General features: G+C 42.8%; 1 protein-coding gene across 1 annotated transcript; it reads right to left on the bottom strand.

The window, feature by feature from the left end:
* Positions 1-237: 237 nt before the first annotated feature.
* On the bottom strand, positions 238-19333 carry CPPED1 (calcineurin like phosphoesterase domain containing 1). Its single transcript, XM_015823115.1, has 4 exons — positions 19240-19333; positions 13168-13386; positions 5884-6306; positions 238-519 (listed from the first exon to the last, which is right to left on the bottom strand). Exons 1-4 carry the CDS (start codon positions 19304-19306, stop codon positions 287-289), a joined length of 942 nt encoding a protein of 313 aa, XP_015678601.1. The 5' UTR covers positions 19307-19333; the 3' UTR covers positions 238-286.
* Positions 19334-21876: the final 2543 nt, after the last annotated feature.

Here is a 21876-nt window from a genome sequence, read left to right as displayed (position 1 = left end):
TAAAAAAAAAGAAAAATAGAGCTGCTTGTTTTCTAAGAGCGGGACATTCCCCGTATTTTCTTGTCTTGGTTACAAATTCTAGAGGGGTGTCACTATGTCAATAATGAAAGTCGAGATCTTTCCATGACTAGGAGAAAATATTCAGAGTTTGCATCTTTGTACTCTTTTCAGCTGTGAGGTGTTTCCTTAGCAAATAACAGGGCGAGTAAAGGGAAATCAGAGCTATGATTTAAAAAAAAACCAAAATTACGGAAACGGAAAGATAAATGCTACTCAGAACCTAGAACTAATTTGGTTTTATCAACGCCATAAACTCTTTTTCGATTTTCGGATGGTTACTCAGCTCGCTCAGACTGTAATATCGATGGACGATCTTTTCCGCGGTGACCCCCACCATCCGCACGCCGTGGCTGTCATCTCCTAGCTGGCATCCGATGGCCGATGAAATGATCATGTCCAGATCTTTGTATGTTCCTCCAGCATTCTTGTGAAGGTGTCCAGAAAATACTGTTTTAATACCTGTTGGAAACCAAACCAAACCATTATTTGGGCTCAAACTGAAAGAATTCCAGAACAAGCATGGTTTCCAATTTTAAAAAATAAAAATAAAAATTCTTAGGTGGTCCAAGATGATGGCTTTGAGTCCCACCTAACTTCCCAGGTCATTTGACAAGGATTTTTTTATTTGAAAGGATTTGCATTAGAGGAGGGAAAAGGAATTTTCCATGGCTTGTTCATCATTTAAAGTTTTGATGAACTGATTTTTTCTGAGGCACGCTGGCTGAGGAATTCTGGGAGTTAAAGTCCACAAGTCATAAAAGGGCCAGGTTCGAAGGCCCCTGTCTTAAATCTAACAAACAAAATGGAGGCTGGCTGAGGAATTCTGGGAGTTGAAGTCCACAAGTCATAAAAGGGCCAAGTTCGAAGGCCCCTGTCTTAAATCTAACAAACAAAATGGAGGCTGGCTGAGGAATTCTGGGAGTTGAAGTCCACAAGTCATAAAAGGGCCAGGTTCGAAGGCCCCTGTCTTAAATCTAACAAACAAAATGGAGGCTGGCTGAGGAATTCTGGGAGTTGAAGTCCACAAGTCATAAAAGGGCCAAGTTTGAAGGCCCCTGGGTTAGGGGGATAGAATGGTCTAGCTCAGTGTTTCTCAACCTTGGCAACATTAAAATGCATGGACTTCAATTCCCAAACCAGCATTAGCTTTAGCGTCAGCTGGCTGGAGAATTCTGGGAGTTGAAGTCCACCCATCTTAAAGTTGCCAAGGTTGAGAATCGACTAATGGATTAAAAAAACGGTTACCTAATTTGGGAAACGTATCCATTCCCTCTTAAGAGCCGGGTAGAAAAGTAGGACCGTCTGTGGTTAATCTAAAGCTGTAAAATAAACATCCTGATGTTTGAACTGGCAAGCACTTCCTGCAACATTTAATCCAATTTACCTTTTTTGGGGCGGAGGGAGGGAGAACAATCGGTCTCAGTTGTTCTAGCTGAAGGTTGCACTCAGATTTCCAAAGGGCAGGGATCACAACCCAAAAAGTGAGCTTAGCTAGGGCATAAACCACATTTGATTTGATTTCAAGGCAAACGGCACTGAATGAAATACTCTTGTGGCAAGTATCCCCTGGGGGACAGCAGAACCCCCTCCCCATAAATACATCCAAATGTAGAACTTCTGGAGAGGTTTGGAGACAAGACCCTAAGGCTGAAGTTAGGTCCTTCTGAGTTACGCGGGGGCCAGATGTTCTCCTTCCCAAAGACAGAAGATAAGAATTGTCTTTCTTTGACGCTATTTTTTTTTTTTGGTCAGGCAGAGAATCAAAACAAGAGGAAAGTTCCTTTGGGGAGGTGAGTTTTCTAGCAGCAAGAATGACATGACACCATATCCTCTGGGGCTTTGCCACCTGTTTTTCTTCTGCAGCTTTCTGCTGGATTTTCAGATTTGTCTCTTCAAGGAAGGTGCCGTGAGTAATTGAAAAGCAACCCACATGCACAACAAACACAGGCAAAAAAAAAAAAAAAAGACCATCCATAAAAACTGACAGCACAATAGTCACTTGGTTTTTTTTCAGCTCCCTGCCACTCACCCAGCCAGGTTTTCAGATCTCCCCGAAGTTCCTTCGCTGAACACAGCTCCATCAAAGTTAATCTGTCCAGGGTAGTCATCGTATCTATAATTCAGTGCCATAAACTTCAAAAAGCTGGTTTTCTGACTCGGGGCAGGGTTTTTCAAGCTGAGTCGGCTTTTTTTATTTTGTTGTTTTTAATCAAAATCCTTGGCAGAACTTCCAGAGCATTTTAACATTCTGGTCTGACACACCTCAAAAGAAACTTTTAATGAAGAAAACACAGCAGGGACTAGGCGAGAAGCAGCTATCTGGAACAACCAGTAAGTTGCATTCCCGTCATCTGATTAGCAACGAATCGGTTCTGCGTTATGATCTGTGAAATGTCTTCTGCTCGAGGCATCCTGGAGCCATCACTCACTGTCCCTTGTGAATGAGATAGCCAGTTCTTAGGTTGTGTTTTGGAATCTGTTTTTTGGAGCCTGTGTGTGTGTGTGTGTGTGTGTGGTTGAGAGTTACACTCTTTGTGATGGGCTATGAGTCCCATCACAAAGGTTGCACTGGAGTTGGGTGTACCTCAACTGTTGGGACTTGTCGATACTCCTGACAGGAAGAAGTTGGAATCCTAAAGGCAATCTAGAGAGGAAAGAGCAGCTAGGCATCTAGGCCGTATTATAGTAAGTCATGATTGCTTTTGTTCAGTCATTCAGTTGCTTTCAACCCTTCCTGACCAAGGTTGTCCATCAATAACAGAAGATCAATACAAGAGAATATGTGTAGCGCAGGGTTGAACTGTGGGGTCCTTGGTGATTTCTAAGCTTGGTGGTTTCCTTGCAGATGTTTCATTACCAAACTAGGTAACATCAATGCTAGAAGGGAAGGGAATGTGTGTTGGAGGAGGAGGAGGAGGAGGAGGAGGAATAGGAGAACGACTGTGGGGTCCTTGGTGCTCTCTGAGCTTGGTGGTTTTCTTGCAGATGTTTCATTTTCAAACTAGGTAACATCAATGCTAGAAGGGAAGGGAATGTGTGTTTGTGGAGGAGGAGGAGGAGGAGGAGGAGGAGGAGGAATAGGAGAACGACTGTGGAGTCCTTGGTGCTCTCTGAGCTTGGTGGTTTTCTTGCAGATATTTCATTAGCAAACTAGGTAACATCAATGCTAGAAGGGAAGGGAATGTGTGTTTGTGGTGATGGTGGAGGAGGAGGAGGACGACGACTGTGGGGTCCTTGGTGCTTTCTGAGCTTAGTGGTTTACTTGCAGATGTTTCATTACCAAACTAGGTAACATCATCAATGCTACTGATGTTACCTAGTTTGCTAATGAAACTTCTGCAAGAAAATTGGTAACTTTAACGACTCTCTAAAAAGAATGCAAATGAACAGCTGTTTGCAAGGAGCATAAATCCTTCCATTCCCCACCATCCAGTCAGAGCTGAAGAAGCTTCTTGGAGGAGAAGCAAAATGTCTTCAAAGAAGAACGTCCAGTTGCCTCGTGAAAAAGCATCTTTGGGATAACTATGACCTGGATGACTGAGAATCTCCATAGACAATTTAGATTCTGAATCGGTATGTATTTCAATGTTGTCTTTTTTTTTTTTGTTGTTGTTATGTGGGTGCCTTCTTTAGCATTCTGCTTTAATAGTGGATTGGTTTATAGCTTCATCTTCTTTTCCAGAATTTATGTCAGCAGCCTTCTCATGCATTCCGGCGTGGATTGTCTCTTGCACACTTGGCAGATTTACTACACAATGGTCTGTTATGGAAATGTCTGCAATAGCAAATGCGATCTTGTTTGTTGGGCAGGACTGACATCACCCAAGGGTGAAAGAATCAACTGGGGAACCGAAAGACTGCTAAGTTGGGGGTCAAGCCAACTCAACCCACTGGTGTTTGGGGTCCTACCTATTAAAAAACTCACGGTCCTGCTATCGTTGACACTCTGGCTTGGCTCATATAAAATGGATTAGGGAAAAGAAATCGGCTTTCTAATCACCCATTCGATTGTTCTAATTCAGCCATTCTTTTTTTTTTCCTCCTTTCCACCGGCTAATTGCCTATTGATGGGAGTCACTGAAGGACTTATCGCCGCAGTTGAACTCAAAACTAAGTGAGACATTTGTTAAGTGAATTTTGCCCCGTTTCACCACCTTCCTTGCCAGGGTTGTTAAGTGAATCATGGCAGTGTTAAGTTAGTTACACAGTTGTGATGTGGATCTGCTTTCCACATTGACTTTATTTGTCAGAAAGTTGCAAAAACGGGATCACACGGTCCCTGGACACGGCAACCGTCATAAATATGAACTCATTGACCAGCATCTGGAGCGGTTGCTGGCATGCTGCAGCCCGGTACCGGTCCACGGACCGGAGGTTGGAGACCCCTGATGTAGGGGGGAAAAAGCCATACAGATAGTCCTAGACCAGGGGTCTTCAAACTTGGCCCTTTTATGACTTGTAGACTTCAACTCCCAGAATTCCTCAGCCAGCGTGCCTGGGGCTTAAATAATAGAAAAAGACTATTCTGGTTGATTGCCAGGGAAAGTTTCTTAATGTTAAAATCGTTCCACAGTGGAATTAACTGCCTAGAAAATTTCTCCTTTTCTGGATGGCTTCAAGTGAAAGCGAGATGCTATTTGGGGACGTTGTAATTTGGATTCCTGTCAGAGCAAGACACTGGCTCCTATGCACTCTCCAATTTTAAGATTCAAGCTGTGATTATTATTATTATTTTCCAGATTCAGCATTAGAAGGAGCCATTTTCAACCGGATAAGCTGGAGGTCAATTTGCAGAACCTTTAGCTGATATACAAATAGTCTTGGGGTTGAAGTCCACAAGTCATCAAAGGGCCAAGTTTGAAGACCCCTGATCTAACATTAAGGAAAAAATGATCTTTTCAAGATAAGATTCTTCAGTCATCTTTTTGTCTCTCCTTAACCACCATGATAGGTTTTTTTGATAGCGCTCAATCATCTTCGTGGCTTAATGGTGAAATTAAAAAGTGCCAGATTTTTCAATTGACAAATATTTATGATAAGGATGCAATTTTATTTTTAATTAGCCCAACTGTTAGGGACACTTGTAAAGTGAGAAAGGAAGCTTAGCATTTCACACCAGATGTAGCTACTGAAGCTCACGTTTAGCTCTCTGGCGTAAAATGAATGGGCCGTTGAAGAAATCCAATTAAACAACAAACAGACAAATAAACATTTTTGTTTCATGGGGGACGTCAAACAGAATAAATACAAACAGGTTGTTTTAAGGGGGAAAAAATGAGAGTACTTCAGTGAAACAGAAGGCTGCTATAGAACAAATAATTATGAATGAAAAGAATTCGTAATGACCAGCTTCAGATAGGATGAACCATAGTTTACTTAATAATGGTTTAGTGTATAAACCAATACTGGCTAGTGACTGATATATTAATAAACGTTCTCAAGAGGTGCATTTCCCCCCATTTCATGCAAAAAAGTCTATAAGGGGTTTCCAGTCAGATGTACATTCCTTGACCTTGTGGTTTTGATGATCAGGGGGAAAATGGTAATAGAAAAAAGTAAGCTGTTTTTGTAATTATAGAGTAAGAAATAATTTGTGTTCAAATTTGCTGCAAAAGAAATTGGAACTCCCTCCCTCCCTCCCTTCCTTCTTTCCTTCCTTCCTTCTCCTCTCTTCCTTTCTCTCTCTCTTTTCTATATTAGCTTGTGTTAGTTTTTATTTATTATTTTACTGTTTTCTGTAAAACTTTTTATATAATTTATTTCAGAAACCCTTGGCACTATCTATAAATATATAAAAACCGAATCCCACGGCGGAAACCATACCTGCTCGGCAGAATTTCTCCAGGAGTTCGTGTCGAACAGCCTTCTCCAAATTGAAGTAGTTGTGGTCCTCTTCAGGTTCGTTGACGAAGAAGGGGATGTGCTGAAAGACGACGGCGTGGCGGCATTTTTTTTCCCCCGCCACGGCCAACTGCTGCTCCAACCACGCGTCCTGCACCGCCTTTAGTTCTGAGCACTGAGAAGCATCGAAATACAGCTGGGAATTCAACACGAGAAAGAAGACGCCACCGACCCAAAAGCTGAAGTAATCGTCACCCCACTGCTGGCAATAATCGCTGATCGTCTCCGGCGTGGGCGTATTCCCCAGGTCGTGATTGCCGCTGACGAAAACCAGAGGGATGTCGCTTCGAAGGTCCTTCAGGACGTTTCTTAGATCTCGAATTTGGGCCTCCCGCCATTCTGTCCCTGCAAAACGAGAAGAGTGAATTCTTACGGTTAAGTTTCAGGATGTTGGGAAATGCTCAACCAGACAGGGAGGGAGTCTCAAGCGAGGAATTAGCCTAGAATCGTTGCGTAGCCGCAAGAGATCCAGAACTGACCTGCCCTCAGCTCCATAGAGCCTCATCTCTCTGCTCCCAAGAGAAGGCAAGCAATCTGAGGGGCTGCCAGAAAGAAGAGCGGGGGTCAACCTATTCTCCAAAGCACCTGAAGGCGGGACAAGAAGTAACGGGTGGACACTAATCAAGGAGAGAACCGACCTAAAATTAAGGAGGAATTTCCTGACTGTGAGAACCATCAATCAGTGGAACGGCTTGCCTCCGGAAGTTGTGGGTGCTCCATCATTGCAGGTTTTCAAGAACAGGTTAAACCACTATTTGTCTGAAATGGTATAGGGTTTCTGCTTGAGCAGGGGGTTGGACTAGAAGACCTCCACGGTCTCTTCCAACTCTGTTATTCTGGAAAAAGACAGTCCCTCGGGTGTGGCCCAAATATTATACAGCAGATACCCTGCAGAAGGTGGTCAGGATCTGTCTTCTCTTGATCACCATGCAGGAGACAGAAGAATGGATTTAAGTAAAAGACCACCCACAGTTCTTTTTTTCAATTGTGGCAACTTTTAAGCATCCTGGCTAGGAATTCTGGGAGTTGAAGTCCACACGTCTTAAAGTTGCCAAAGTTGAAAAAATACTGACTTAGTGTAAGAGCAATCCGAGAGTGATACTAATGATTCCGTTTCTCTTCACTGGATATTTTCAAGCAGAAGACTGGGATACTTTAAGACAGGGGTCTGCAAACTTGGCCCTTTTATGACTTGTGGACTTCAACTCCCAGAATTCCTCAGCCAGCATGCGTGGCTGAGGAATTCTGGGAGTTGAAGTCCACAAGTCATAAAAGGGCCAGGTTTGAAGACCCCTGTTTTAAGAGTTGGTTTCAGTGGCCTAAATACCCCTCCCATCTCTATAATTCCGTGATTTATTTATTTTTCTTGCAGGAGTTTCCACTGATTCAATTTGCCATCATCTTTCAACACCTGCCATTCCAGGTTTTACAAAGCCCTCGGATTGTAAAAGCCAGAGTAAAAATGCAATTATCTAAAAAACGGTACAATTTGACAAACAGTGGTTTCTTTTCTTTTTTAAAAAGCAACAACATCCAAGTGAACCATAAGTGTCTTCTACTTAATAGCCTTAAAGCAAAGCGCCAATACTTCTGGCTGTAAAATGCCTTTGATCTGCTGTCAAAACCATTTGTTTCATCTGACATGTTTAGATTTTATAGGCACTTCCGAAGAGGTGCCAGAAATAAGTCACAGAGATCCCAGACCAGCTTTCTGGCTGTAAATGATCAATTAACATGCTGATCGCTCAATGATGGCTAGCAAGATGTTAAGATCAGACATGAAGAACTTGAGGTTTGAGGGGGTAGGGATTTCAATCAAGATCTCCTCAAAGAAGTCTCCTGTCTGTCATCCATCCATCCATCCATCCATCCATCCATCCATCCATCCATCCATCCATCTATCTATCTATCTATCTATCTACAGTATCTATCTAATTTTTATTTTGCCTTCATTACTTTATAAGTAACTTAAGGTAGCAAACATATTGCTATTTGAGAGTGAAAAATATATGTGTGAATGAATACTGGACTCATATGGCCTGAGCTGGCGCAGTGGTTAGAATGCAGTATTGCAGGCTAACTCTGCATTCCCACAGCCAGGAGTTCGATCCTGACCAGTTCAAGGTTAACTCAGCCTTCCATCCTTCCGAGATGGATAAAATGAGGACCCAGATTATTGGGGGGCAAGAGGCTGACTCTGTAAACCGCTTAGAGAGGGCTTTAAAGCACTGTGAAGTGGTATGTAAGTCTAAGTGCTATTGGGAAGGAAGGAAGGAAGGAAGGAAGGAAGGAAGGAAGGAAGGAAGGAAGGAAGGAAGGAAGGAAGGAAGGAAGGAAGGAAGGAAGGAAGGAGGCTGACTTGCTGAATGCCAGGAGTTCGATTCTGATTGGCTCAAGGTTGACTCAGCTTTCCATCCTTCTGAGGTTGGTAAAATGAGGACAGTGAAGCGGTATATAAGTATATAAGCGGTATATATACACTAAACAAATGATTGCAAGTCAAGGACTAAACAAATGTTTTTAAGTCAAGGCCTCATTACTTTTAAAGTCTTAACTAATTCATTTTTAAGCAAAACAATTCATTTCAACAACGTATATGGCCTCCTACCTCTTTCGTACAACTGAGCCAACAAATACATTTAATGGAAAACGCAACAAGCCGAATCAAAAGGAATGACATTTTGGTTTTCCAAAAAAAATAAATTAAAAAAAAAAAGGAAAATGAACCAAGCTGGTCTTCTATGAGCAAAGAAGAAGAAGAAGAACACAATAAAGTCCTGATAAACATCTTATAAAACATCCGTCGCGCCTCCATTTTCAGTGTGGCATCTGATTAGCACGTTAACATCCCATCTTTAATAAAGTGTCAAACTTAATAAAAAATCGCCCGGGTTCTCCTTTATGAGAGCTGTCCAGAGCGAAGAGGCTTTGTTTTAACCTGATGGTTTTGGCATCAGTTCTCGCCTCTGCCTTCTGTTCCTTTAAGTGCAGCCCGCTTTTCTGTCTTAAAAAATATCCGTCTGTGTCATTTCTACCCAGCAGAATCGTGCTCATTACTGTGAGCAAATTAAGGACTTGAACATTATCCTGTCAAGTTAGGAAGAGGAAAATCACAGCAAAAGTAGTCCTGAGTGGCAACGGATTCTTCACCCACCCCAAGAAAAGCAACTGGATTCAAAGGAGGGGGTTATCAATCAGTCAATCAATCAATCAATCAATCAATCAATCAATCAATTAAAATAGAGCTGGAGGGGACCTTGGAGGTCTTCTAGTCCAGGCCCCTGCTCAAACAGGAGACCCTATACCAGAGGTAGGCAACCTTGGCTCTTTTATGACTCGTGGACTTCAATTCCCAGAATTCCTGAGCCAGCCATGCTGAGGGGAAAGAGAGAGGTTTCCAAGCTGAGCCATGCTGGCTCAGGAATTCTGGGAGTTGAAGTCCACGAGTCATAAAAGAGCCAAGGTTGCCTACCTCTGCCCTATACCATCTCAGACAAATGACTGTCCAGTCTCTTCTTAAAAACCTCCAGTGATGGAGCACCCACAATTTCTGGAAGCAAGCTGTTCCACTGGTTAATTGTCCTCACTGTTAAGAAGCTTCTCCTTAATTCCAGGTTGCTTCTCTCCTTGACTAGTTTCCATCCAGTGTTTCTTGTCCTGCCTTCAGGTGCTTTGGTGAATAGGTTCACCCCATAGTTGTTGTTGTCATCCTCCTCCTCCTCCTCCTCCTCCTCCTCCTCCTCCTCCTCCTCCTCGCAAACACCACTCCGTTCTAGCACTGCTGAGGTCACCTAGTTGGGCAATGAAACATCTGCAAGAAGACCATCAAGCTAAGAGAGTAACCAAGAACTACCTCCTCCTCCTCGCAAACCCCACTCCGTTCTAGCACTGATGAAGTCACCTAGTTGGGCAATGAAACATCTGCGAGAAAACCACCAAGCTCAGAGAGCACCAAGGACCCCACAAGACACCGTCCAACTACTGTAATTGAACACCTATCAATCTGGAGGTCCCCCTTGTGGAAGGGGAGCTTCTTAAGATTTTCGACGAGCACCCCAACACCTGCACAGCTTTGCCAACGCTTAACAACCAAGCAGTGACGTTGCGCGGCGGTGTTGGCAGGCCGCAAAGCTGTAACGACACTCCCGATCTGGTCCTGCGATAGCACGTGCTGATTATTCTTGGTATCGTCACACACTTCCATACAATCAAGGGAAAAAGGGGGGGAGAAACCCATCCCTGCCGTACTAGTAATGATAACAATCCAAGCCCCCCCACCCACCCATTTAATCACCATTTACATAACCGAAGACACTGACGCTGATTACTTAGTCCCTTTAACGGGTTCGTAAACGGCTCCAAGTGTTTTGCTTGATTGCAGCCTACTTTAGCTGATGATGCTTTTTTTTTTTTGCTGCAGTTCTCCCAGGCGTCTTAAAAGCCAAAGACTTTTGTTATATTTACAAGGCTGGTGAGGAGCAGCTGAGCATTGTCCCTCACTCCCAGAGAGGAAAGGACACTAGTCCTCAATTTAGGACCCCCAAGGGGTGGAGCCCCAAATTTCTGTTGCTAAGCGAGACCGTGGTGAAGTACATTCCACTCCGTTTTACACCCTTCCTTGCCACAGCTGAATCACTGCAGTTGCGATATTCGTAACCGCAGATGTTAAACGAATCTGGCTTCTCCACGGATTTAACTCTCTTGCTGATGGAATGGGTTTGTGACAACCTCAGCGCTCCCCCCTCCCTCCCCCCCCCAGCCTACCTTGCAAGGAGAAAACCCAGGGGCGATTCCACGCCAGCTTGCAGGAAAGATGGAATGTAAATGTAACCAATAATAATAATAATAATAATAATAATAATAATANAAGAATAATAATAATAATAATAATAATAATAATAATAATAATAATAATAATAATAATAATAATAATAATAATAATAATAATAATAATAATAATAATAAAGTTGGAAGAGGCCTTGGAGGTCATCGAGTCCAACCCCCTGCAGGAAACCCTACACCATTTCGGACAAATGGCTGTCCAGTCTCTTCTTAAAAACTTCCAGTCTTGGAGCATTCACCGCTTCTGGAGGCAGGTTGTTCCACTGGTTAATTGTTCTCACGGTCAGGAAGTTTCTCCTTAGTTCTAGGTTGCTTCTCTCCTTGATGAGTTTCCATCCGTTGCTTCTTGTCCTGCCTTCAGCTGCTTTGGAGAATAGCTTGACTCCCTCTTCTTTGGGGCAGCCCCTGAGAGATTGGGACACTGCTATCATGTCCCCCCTTGTCCTTCTCTTCGTTAAACTAGACTTCGTTAAACTAAAATGCGCCAGGATTTTCTTGAGTAAACCTTCTACTTGAAGGTTGCAGGAATTGAGTATGTCTAGTCTAATGAAGAGAAGGACTAAGGGGGCCGCCACAAAGAAGAGGGAGTCAAGCTATTCTCCAAAGCACCTGAAGGCAGGACAAGAAGCAACGGATGGAAAACTGATCAAGGAGGGAAGCAACCTGGAATTAAGGAGAAATTTCCCGACGGTGAGAACAATTAATCAGTGGAACAACCTGCCTCCAGAAGTTGTGGGTGCTCCATCACTGGGGGCTTTTAAGAAGAGACTGGACAGTCACTTGCCTAGAATGGCCTACTGCTTGAGAAGGGGACTGGACTAGAAAACCTCCTAGGTCCCTTCCAACTCTGTTAGTCTGTACTCCGCTCGATTTCCAGGATCATTCCTACCAGCCACCAATGCCATTTGGATTTTCCAAATTCTCCCCTTTTCCCCTCGCTCTTTCGCTTCAACAGAAACAGCAACGCCTCATCGTCTCCCTTTCCTTTGAAGACAGCAGAACCCAACCCAAAACATTTGCCTGTCAGAGAAACGCCGTGCGCCGCAGACCGAAACGAAACAAATGGGCCAGGCGAATTCAAAAAGCTGGTTTTATTCTGGCACCCTTCGGGGCCAGCTTGCGATGATTGCATTTGGAAGCGTTCAGGCCTCGGCTACAATAATGGAGAAATGGCTGAACGTGGGGTTTTTTTTTATTATACTAACGAGATTACTCCACGCGGACATGTTGAGGAAAGCAACGCGCGCGGCTCAGAGTCTATCTGCTAATCCAGCCTTAACAAAAAGCCGACTCGGGTGGAGACGTTCCGTTGCGAAAGGGGTTGGCAAGTGGCCACTGGCAAGCTGCCTGGGCCTGCTCAAAACGGGTCGGCTAAAATTATGTGAAAAGTGATTAGGGACTGGAGGCTAAAACATACAAGGAACGGTTGCTGGAATTGGGTATGTCTAGTTTAACAAAGAGAAGTACGAGGGGGGACATGATAGCAGACTTCCAATATCTCAGGGGCTGCCCCAAAGAAGAGGGAGTCAAGCTGTTCTCCAAAGCAACAGAAGGCAGGACAAGAAGCAACGGGTGGAAACTAATCAAGGAGAGAAGCAACCTGGAACTAAGGAGAAACTTCCTGACAGTTAGAACAATTAACCAGTGGAACAACCTGCCTCCAGAAGCGGTGAATGCTCCAACATTGGCAGTTTTTAAGAAAAAACTGGACAGCCATTTGTCCGAAATGGTGTAGGGTTTCCTGCCTGAGCAGGGGGTTGGACTAGATGACCTCCAAGGTCCTTTCCAACTTTATCATTATTATTATTATTTGTAAATCTATGTATGTTTGTGCATGTGTGTGTGTGTGTATGTATATGTATGTATACATGCCTGTATGTATGTATGTATCTTCATATACAGTATGTGTGTCTGGGTGTCTTTGTACACTTATTTATTTACTTATTTATTTGTGAGAGCCATGGTGGCACAGCGGTTAGAATGCAGCATTGCAGGCAAACTCTGCCCACTGCCAGGAGTTCGATCCTGACCGTTTCAAGGTTGACTCAGCCTTCCATCTTTCCGAGGTGGCTAAAATGAGGAGCCAGATTGTTGGGGGAAATAGGCTGACTCTGTAAACCGCTTAGAGAGGGTAGTAAAGCACTACGAAGTGGCATATAAGTCTGAATGCTATTACTTTTTTCACTAAACAAATGGGTGTAAGCTGAAGAATACAGGAGATGCCTCTTCTTAAAAACAAACAAACAAACAAACAAACAAACACAGTGACAAAGCTCCCATCACAACACACTGCTTGCAATGCAGCTTGGGGAAAAAAGGGGTCAAACCGTGATCCTTCCTGATCAAGAGTTTGAACTGCCTTACCAGGCATGCCGTGTATTAAATCTCCGCAGAGGACAAAGAATTTGGGTGGCGGGTTCAGGTGGTTAATGGCTTCCACAGCTTGTCGGGTGAGTTGCAATTCGGCTTCCCATTCGTCCCCACCGCTGTTGCAATCGCCGATGCTGTAGGCCTTCATCAGTCCAAACTGAGGGTCTGCCCCTTGAATAAAATAGAAAGGGGCCTTCCATTCCCGTTCTGCTTCTGGAAATAAAATAAAATGGGAAAGGGGGACACATCTGATTAATCAAATTAATAAAAATCACAATAAATATTATTCAATATTTATTGTGATTTTTATTATTGCCTGTTCACCGCCCTGAGTCCTGTAAGGGAGATAGGGCGGTATATAAATTTAAATAATAATAAATTAAAAAAGCAGTGTTTCTTCTCAACCCTGGCAGCTTTAAGATGTGTGGACTTCAAGTCCCAGAATTCCCCAGTCAGCACAGTTTGGTCTAGTGCAGAGGTAGGCCACCTTGGCTCTTTTATGACTCGTGGACTTCAACTCCCAGAATTCCTGAGCCAGCCATGCTGAGGAGAAAGGGAGAGTTTCCAAGCTGAGCCACGCTGGCTCAGGAATTCTGGGAGTTGAAGTCCACGAGTCATAAAAGAGCCAAGGTTGCCTACGCCTCAGGCACCAAGCTATTAACCAGGAGACGGTGAATTTTAGTTGCACCTTAGGCATGAAAGCTGGCAGAGTGACTTTGCACCAGGAGACGGTGAATTCTAGTCCTGCCTTCTGCATGAAAGCCAGCCAGGTGACTTTGGATCAATCATCAAGAGACAGTGAGTTCTAGTCCTGCCTTCTGCATGAAAGCCGGCCAGGTGACTTTGGGCTAATTTCTAGGTGATGGTGTGTTCTAGTCCTGCCTTACACTTGAAAGCCAGCTGGGTGACTTTGGGCCAATTACCAGGAGACAGTGAGTTCTAGTCCTGCCTTGGGCATGAAAGCCAGCTGGATGACTTTAACCACTAGACCAAACTGGCTCTCCTTAGACACACTTATAGCCCTTCCAAAACACAAAGGCCATGACAGAACCAAGTTAGTAGCAAACACAGGTTTCATTCTTGTGCCTATTATGGACACGGAGGGTGGAAGGATCCATGTACTGGATTTACGCACTGCACTTAAAATGCCCAAGAACCTGTTTAATCATGGTTTAGCTTACAGTAGGAATCCACTCCTTGTAGCTTATTAGTAAAATATTGCTTAAGGACTCAGCTTGACATGATCATAGAATTTGACAGGGTGCTTGTTTACCAGGCATGTTCACAAAACTGTGAACCAGGCACTGGAGCCTTCCAAATTTGACACCCAGCATTGTTTTACAGCCATATCTCTTTGTATTCTCAGCACTAGTGTTGTCCAAAAGCATCATCTCATTAAAATGCGATAAACAAACTTTGGAAAGAGCTGCGGACTGACAATGCATCATGCTGTTTCTTGATTTGCTAATTTAGTAAATTCAGTTAGTCAGACTTTCATGGGAAGCCAGATCAAGAAACAAGACATGGCGGAAATTTTAAGAATGTTTCTCTTTTTTAAAAAAAAAATGTTGTAGGGTAAAATAACAGAATCTGGAAAGACTCTTTATCTCTTTCTCTCTGACCCATCTTATACCAAACCTAATCAAAGTGGGGTAATTTTAATTTTCTTTCTTATACCTTCCACTTATACAGGGTTGTATAAACAGAGGCACAGAATCAAGATCACGCGAAGTATTAGTACCGCTTTATAAAACCCTAGTAAGACCACACCTGGAATACTGCAGCCAATTTTAGTCACCATATCACAAAAAAGATGTTGAGAGTTTGAAAAAATTTCAGAGAAGAGCAACTAAGATGATCCAAGGCCTGGAGACTAAAACATACGAAGAACGGCTGCGGGACTTGGGTTTGGCTAGTAGTCTAAAGAAAAGAAGAAATAGGGGAGACCTGACAGCAATATTCCAGTATTTGGGGGGCTGCCACAAAGAAGAGGGAGTCAAGCTATTCTCCAAAGCATCAGAGGGGAAGACAAGAAACAATGGTTGGAAACTGATCAGAGAGAGAAGCAACCTGGAATTAAGGAGAAACTTCCTGACAGTGAGGACAATTAACCAGTGGAACATCTTGCCTCCAGAAATCGTGGGCGCTCCATCACTGAAGGTTTTTAAGAAGAGGCTAGGCAATCACTTGTCTGAGATGGTGTAGGTTCTCCTGCTTGAGCAGGGGGCTGGACTAGAAGACCTCCAAGGTCCCTTCCAGCTCTATTCTATTCTACTTTCTCAGGACTGAAGTACAGATAGCCCTCAACTTACAACTACAATTGACCCCAAAATTTTCTGTTGCTAAGTGACACAGTTGAGTTTTGCCCCATTTTACGACGTTTCTTGCCACAGGTATTAAGTTCACTTAGTAACATGATCGTTAAGTGAATCTGGCTTCCCCAATGACTTTGCTTGGCAGAAGTTTGCAGAAGGGGATCATGTGACCTCGGGACACTGCGACCGTCATAAAGATGAACCAGTGCTCAAATTTTGATCGTGTGACCATGGGGATGCAGCAAGGATCATAAGTATCGTAAGTCACTTTTTTCATTAATGTAATTTATGTAAATAATATTTGGTAAAGAGAAAGGGATGTATTTATTTGTATATGCATGAGTTTAAAAAAAGGGGGGGGGTTAATTTTGAAGATTTCAAGAAAAGGAAAAAAAAAACCACATTGAAAAAAGGATGAGGAAGGAATTAAAGAATTCTAGCATTTTCGCAATACTAAGCCCCAGAGGTGCTAAAGCAAAATTATTTTGCACGCATGTCTCCTGATAATGAGATTAACTCAGTTTTTTTTAACCTTGGCAACTTTAAGATGTGTGTGCACTTCAATTGCCAGAATTCTCCAGCCAGCCTAGTTGGTGGCATTTTATTGTTTTACGTGCACGTTGCCAAGAATCCTAATCTGCCATACGGTAGCATTAAAAAGCGCTATATAAATAAAATACATTTCAAATCATCATAAAAAAAAACCACGGAGGCTTTTCTTAAAAACCTGGATAATTGTAGCACAGATACAGGTATTCCTTGATTTACAACAGTTCGTTTAGTGACCATCTGAATTTACAACGACTTATGACCATTTTTCACACTTATGGCCATGGTAGCATTGCCATGGTCACATGATCAAAAGTCAGACCTTGGCAACTGGTTGCCAAGTGTCCTGGGGGCCATGTGATCAACTTTGGTGACCTTCTGAGAAGCAAAATCAATGAGGAAGCCAGATTCACTTAACAACTGTGTTACTAACAACTGCAGTAATCCACATAATAATTGTGGCACGAAAGGTCGTCAAATGGGGCAAAACTCACTTAACAAATATCTCACCTAGCAACATAAATGTTGAGCTCAATTGTGGACGTACATCAAGGACTACCTGTATAGTAGCACTCATCAGTTTAGACAATTTCAAAAGGATAGTAAGCAAAATTATACAGGTAGGCCAATGATGACTGCTAGTGAAGATAACTGTACAGCATTGATGGAATTAAGACAGTAGGAGCTAAATTAACCCACTTGCATTTACTTAATTCTTATTTAACCTCACAGTAAAAGAGTCCTTGAATTGAAAAACTATTATCCACTACAAGGTAACACACACTGTTCCCAGGTATAGGCAGAACAGTCCTCCCAGGGAACTAATCCAGCCTATTAGTTCCAAAGATCAACAGATTTATTGTGATTAACATCAAGATTTCTGGAAACAAGTGAGCTAAACATACGTTTTTTGGAAACCCCTAGTTGTGTTACAGTTAATTACATCATTTTAAAGCCAACTCACCCAATATTAAAATTGGCAACTTCCTTAACATTCTCAAATGCACGGTGCTGATTTCCTTGTGTACAACGTTTATTTACAAGTTTTGCCACTGCTGCAAGTGGTAATTTCAAAGAATAACAAACAAAAATGAGTTTAGCATTACTGTATTTTTACATCACAAACTAAAGTATATGGGAAAGTGTGATAGCCTCATTATTACTAAGAGCATGAGTGTAATAGTAACACTCAATTTCAACTTAAAAATTTCTGTACTTTTTATTCCTCGTTCTTCAGAAGCATAAACATACATCACTATGTTTCATTATTTTTACTGTAATATAAACTAATTTGAGCACAACATGCTGTAAAACACACAGACACTAGTTGCTCTCTATAATGTATGCTAAGTATGGGAGTAGAATTTTGAGAGCTTCTGTGAAATGAGTAAATAACAAAATATTAAGGTGTGCAGCAATTTAATATACACGGAAGTGACTTTTTATAGTTGCTGTTTCTTGACAGGCACTGCAGCAATTTTGTCCATACTTTATCTGAATTCAGTCAGATTAAATTGTCAGGAAATTACACAGTAAGAGGAAAACCAGATGCAATCACATTGATTTCTATTTATTTCTGTAACTGGTGGGTTTGTTACTCACTAGCCAAAAGATTGAGGTAAATACGCTACAATGTTGAGAATGAAAAGTGCCTTAACAGTTTTAACTACACATTTTCCTAAAATCCAAAATCACACTCTTGCATTAGATAACATTAGATATTTCTTTAAAAAAATATGTATTTAATCAATCCATTCCTTAGCTGTCTCAACTACAGTAACAACTGTGTTTTTTTATATATATAAAATGTTGAAAAAAATATTTGGGTTCCTTAGCAGTAGGATTTAGGGATAGTAAATATGTTAAGTTTCAAAAAAGTTATCACCAGACTCTTCTACTTTTCACACCAACTATCTTCCAGGAAAATATTCAACAAGGTGAAATTTTGCAATTCCCCATGAAATAGTTTGCAAACCAATCAACCATGGCAGGTGAGTGCACACCTTTGAAGGTGCTAAGCTGGTTGAGTGTTAACCTTGGTAAAGTTTTGTATGGCATGAGAACATGGGTTATTTTATGCTTCCAACTGTTCCCTCCACAGAGATTAAGCTGGGCAGGTGCCCTCAACCTTTGCTTTCTCCCCTTTTGCTTCTTCTTCCATCTGGGAAGGAACAAAGTGGCTTTAATCCTTTCCTGTACAAGCAAGGCTACTACTTGTAAGTACCTCGAGTTACAGCCATTTGTTTAGCGACCATTCAAAGTGAAAAAAGTGACTTCTGGCCATTTCTCACATTTATGACCATTGCAGCATTCCCGTGGTCACATGATCAAAATTTGGATGCTTGGCAACTGGTTCATATTAATGGCGGTTTCAGGATCCCGAGGTCATGGGGTCTGCTTTTGCAACCTTCGGACATTGGGGAAGCCAGATTCGCTTTATGACCATAACTTAACAACTGCAGAGATTCACTTAACAACTATGGCAAGAAAGATTGTAAAATGGGGCAAAACCCACTTAACAAATGTCTTGCTTAGCAAAAAAAATTTCGGGCTCAGTTGTGGTCATTAAGTGAGGACTACCCGCGCTAATTTCTGGGCAGAGGGAAGGTGTGGAGAAGAAGAGACAAGGCAGGAGTCAGCATCATCCTCTAGCACAGTGGTCTTCAAACTTGGCCCTTTTATGACTTGTGGACTTCAACTCCCAGAATTCCTCAGCCAGGCACGCTGGCTGAGGAATTCTGGGAGTTGAAGTCCACAAGTCATAAAAGGGCCAAGTTTGAAGACCCCTGATCTAGCAAGTCTGAAGAGTCAGGAAGGATTATTAAAAACTCATGCCTTCTCCTTTTCCAAAAGAGTTGACCCTTCCACCCCTTCAAACTAGCCGGACTGGCTGAACTACAATGTCCATTATCCCCAACCAACCCAGGGAAACCTGGCTGAGTTGCTACACTGCAACATTTGCCCCCCCCCGTACTCTTCCCTCCCTTTGTCTCAAATGCACAGGAAAAATCACGCTTCCCACTCCCCGCTTGCTTTCCGTGGACTCCGGTGCAAGCCTATTTCGGTCCCCCAGTGTCCAGCAGTGCGACGCTGATAAGCCTCCGGGCCAGCCGCGCTCCGCTCGCAAAGGTTCCGCCTCTTTGCCTACGGAAGCGGTTGCAAATTTAATCTCAGGAATGCAATGTATAAATCTCTAATATACCTTCGCGGAAGACGCTCAGGGTCCTGTTTCGGGCTTTTAGCAACTCATTCTGCCTTTTCTCAGCCATGAGGAGCGCAAGCAGGCCGATCCCTCCTTCCTTCCCGGGGAGCAAAAGCAGATCTTAAAAAAAAACAAAAAACGAGGAGGAGGAAAAAGTCAGGAACTTGGCAGGCGAGGGGGCGAAGGCTAATGGGGGAGGCGTGGTCTAGGAAGCTAGGGGCGGGGCTGGTTGCCCCCACCCCTGGAACACAGGGAGGGGGAGGTGAAGTTTTCGGCCCCGGGGGAATTGCATTTCCTTGCATTGGGAAAATGCATTTCTTGCATTGCATTTCTTTGGAGTGTCCTCGCGTGGCGAGCACAGGTTTGCGACGCTTACAACAAGATTGGTTCCTACTCTGAGGAGTGCCTGGGTTGGGCTTGGGCGGGAGGAGCGCTCTGCTGGTGCTCAGAGCCAGCTGCTCCCTTTGCAAAAGGCAATGAGACAGGAAACAGATTGGGGTGGCCTCCTACTCATCGGGGAGGCAGTTGGGTGTAGTAGTTAAAGGCGCTGGGCTGAAAGTGGACAAGGGGGAGCGCTGGGCTTGCCTTAGCAGGGAGGTCAGCTGGGGACTTGGGGCCAGTCCCCTCCCCCCATCTCTCAATTAGCCCTGGAAAGAAGGCAAGGTTGAATTTTAACCTTGTTCTTAACTGGATTTTACATTGTGCATTTAGTCATGTGTTTATATTTTTAATTATTATTATATTCTGGCTTTATTATTTTTATAGGTAAGTCAAGGCAGTTGACACACCTAATCCTCTTTCCTCCTGTTTTCCCCACCAGAACAAGCCTGTGAGGTAGGTTGAACTGAGAGGGAGGGAGAGAATGAGAGAGAGAAGGAGAGAGAGAAGGAGAGAGAGAATGAGAATGAGAGGCCCAAAGTCATCCAGCTGGCTTTCATGGCTGAGGCAAGACTAGAATTCACAGTCTCCTGGTCATTGACCCAAAGTCACTTAGTCAGCTTTTGTGCCTAAGGCAGGATTAGAACTCACCATCTCCTGGTGATTGGCCCAAAGTCACCCAGCCGCCTTATCTGCTAAGGTGGGACTAGAACTCACTGTCTCCTGGTGATTGGCCCAAAGTCACCCAGCCGGCTTTCATGCCTGGCAGGACTAGAATTCATCGTCTCCTGGTGATCAGCCCAAAGTCACCCAGTCAGCTTTCACACCTAAGGCAGGACTAGAACTCACCATCTCCTGGTGATTGGCCCAAAGTCACCCAGCTGGCTTTCATGCCTAAGGTCGGACTAGAACTCACCATCTCCTGGTGATTGGCCCAAAGTCACCCAGCTGGCTTTCATGCCTAAGGCAGGACTAGAACTCACCATCTCCTGGTGATTGGCCCAAAGTCACCCAGCTGGCTTTCATGCCTAAGGCAGGACTAGAACTCACCGTCTCCTGGTGATCGGCCCAAAGTCACCCAGCCGGCTTTCCTGTCTAAGGCAGGACAGAGTCACATTGTAAGATGAGCCGTGTAGAAATGTCATAATAAATTGCCTTTGAAAATGTGGCCAAGAAAACTAGAGGAATTTATTCTTATTGAGGATGTAGAGGTTGTGCTGGACTGGGAGCAGAAGAGCTCCATTCTTGCTTTGGGCACAAAGATCCACTCATCTTAAAGTGGCCAATTTTGAAAAAAACAACAACACTTCCACAATTAACCATGGGTAGTTCATCAACAATCAGTTCTTTCGGGCTGTAGTACCAGTTTTGTTATGTGATTAATGTTGCGGGTGAAACAGGGCAACATCAAAATGTAAAAACAAAAGAAAGATACTTGTTTTTCAAAGAATAATAAAGCACAAAGGCAAAGAACACTGGATGGTAACAGTCAAGAAAGATTAAAAAAGACCAACTATCAGCATCAATAAAAACATTCTGGAAACACTTTCTAATAATATGTTTTTTCCTTTCCCTTCCACTGAGTTTGCCAACTGCTGAACACAGCCTAGATATTTATACTTTATATTAAACATTAAAGAGTGTTACTAATAAATACCTCTTTAAATATTTTTATCTAATTATTTTTTATTGGCCTCACAACTTTCTTCCTAAAAACAATATTCCAAATGTCTACATTTCTCCTGCTGTGTAATGTGTCGTATATGTGGGAGCCATTCTTACTTAAACTTCTATTGTGGATATATATAATGTCAATTTTGCCAGTGTATTTTGCCAGACTATATTTTGATTTTGGCTTCCCAATCTAATCTCTCTTTTTTCCCCCCAGTGTTGTTCTTAATTTTTTTTCTTGCAGCTTTCAGCATAAATCTTTATGATATTTTTCATTTAAATTCTCTGCAATTATGTCTAATATGTGGGGGGTTCAGATTTTATTTTTAGGGTTTTCTGAAAATGTTGGTGTACTTCTTTCCAGCACTCTTGAAACTCTTGTTGTTTTTAACATGATCACCACATATGAAAAAGTGTTCCTTTTTTGTTATGGAATTTCCAACATTTATTGTTATACGATTTGACTTGCTTGGTCATTCTTAACCGAGTGATCTCAAAGATGCTTGCTTTTTTTTTTTTCAAAAGGCAACTGCACTGTTTTTTATTTGAGGAAGATCAGTTATCATTATTAACTGATTAAAATTATTA

Source organism: Protobothrops mucrosquamatus, unplaced genomic scaffold (genome assembly GCF_001527695.2).
Source record: "Protobothrops mucrosquamatus isolate PMUCROS unplaced genomic scaffold, P.Mucros_1.0 scaffold1776, whole genome shotgun sequence".
Classification (NCBI taxonomy): domain Eukaryota; kingdom Metazoa; phylum Chordata; class Lepidosauria; order Squamata; family Viperidae; genus Protobothrops; species Protobothrops mucrosquamatus.
This window is presented reverse-complemented; position numbering and strand designations above follow the sequence as displayed.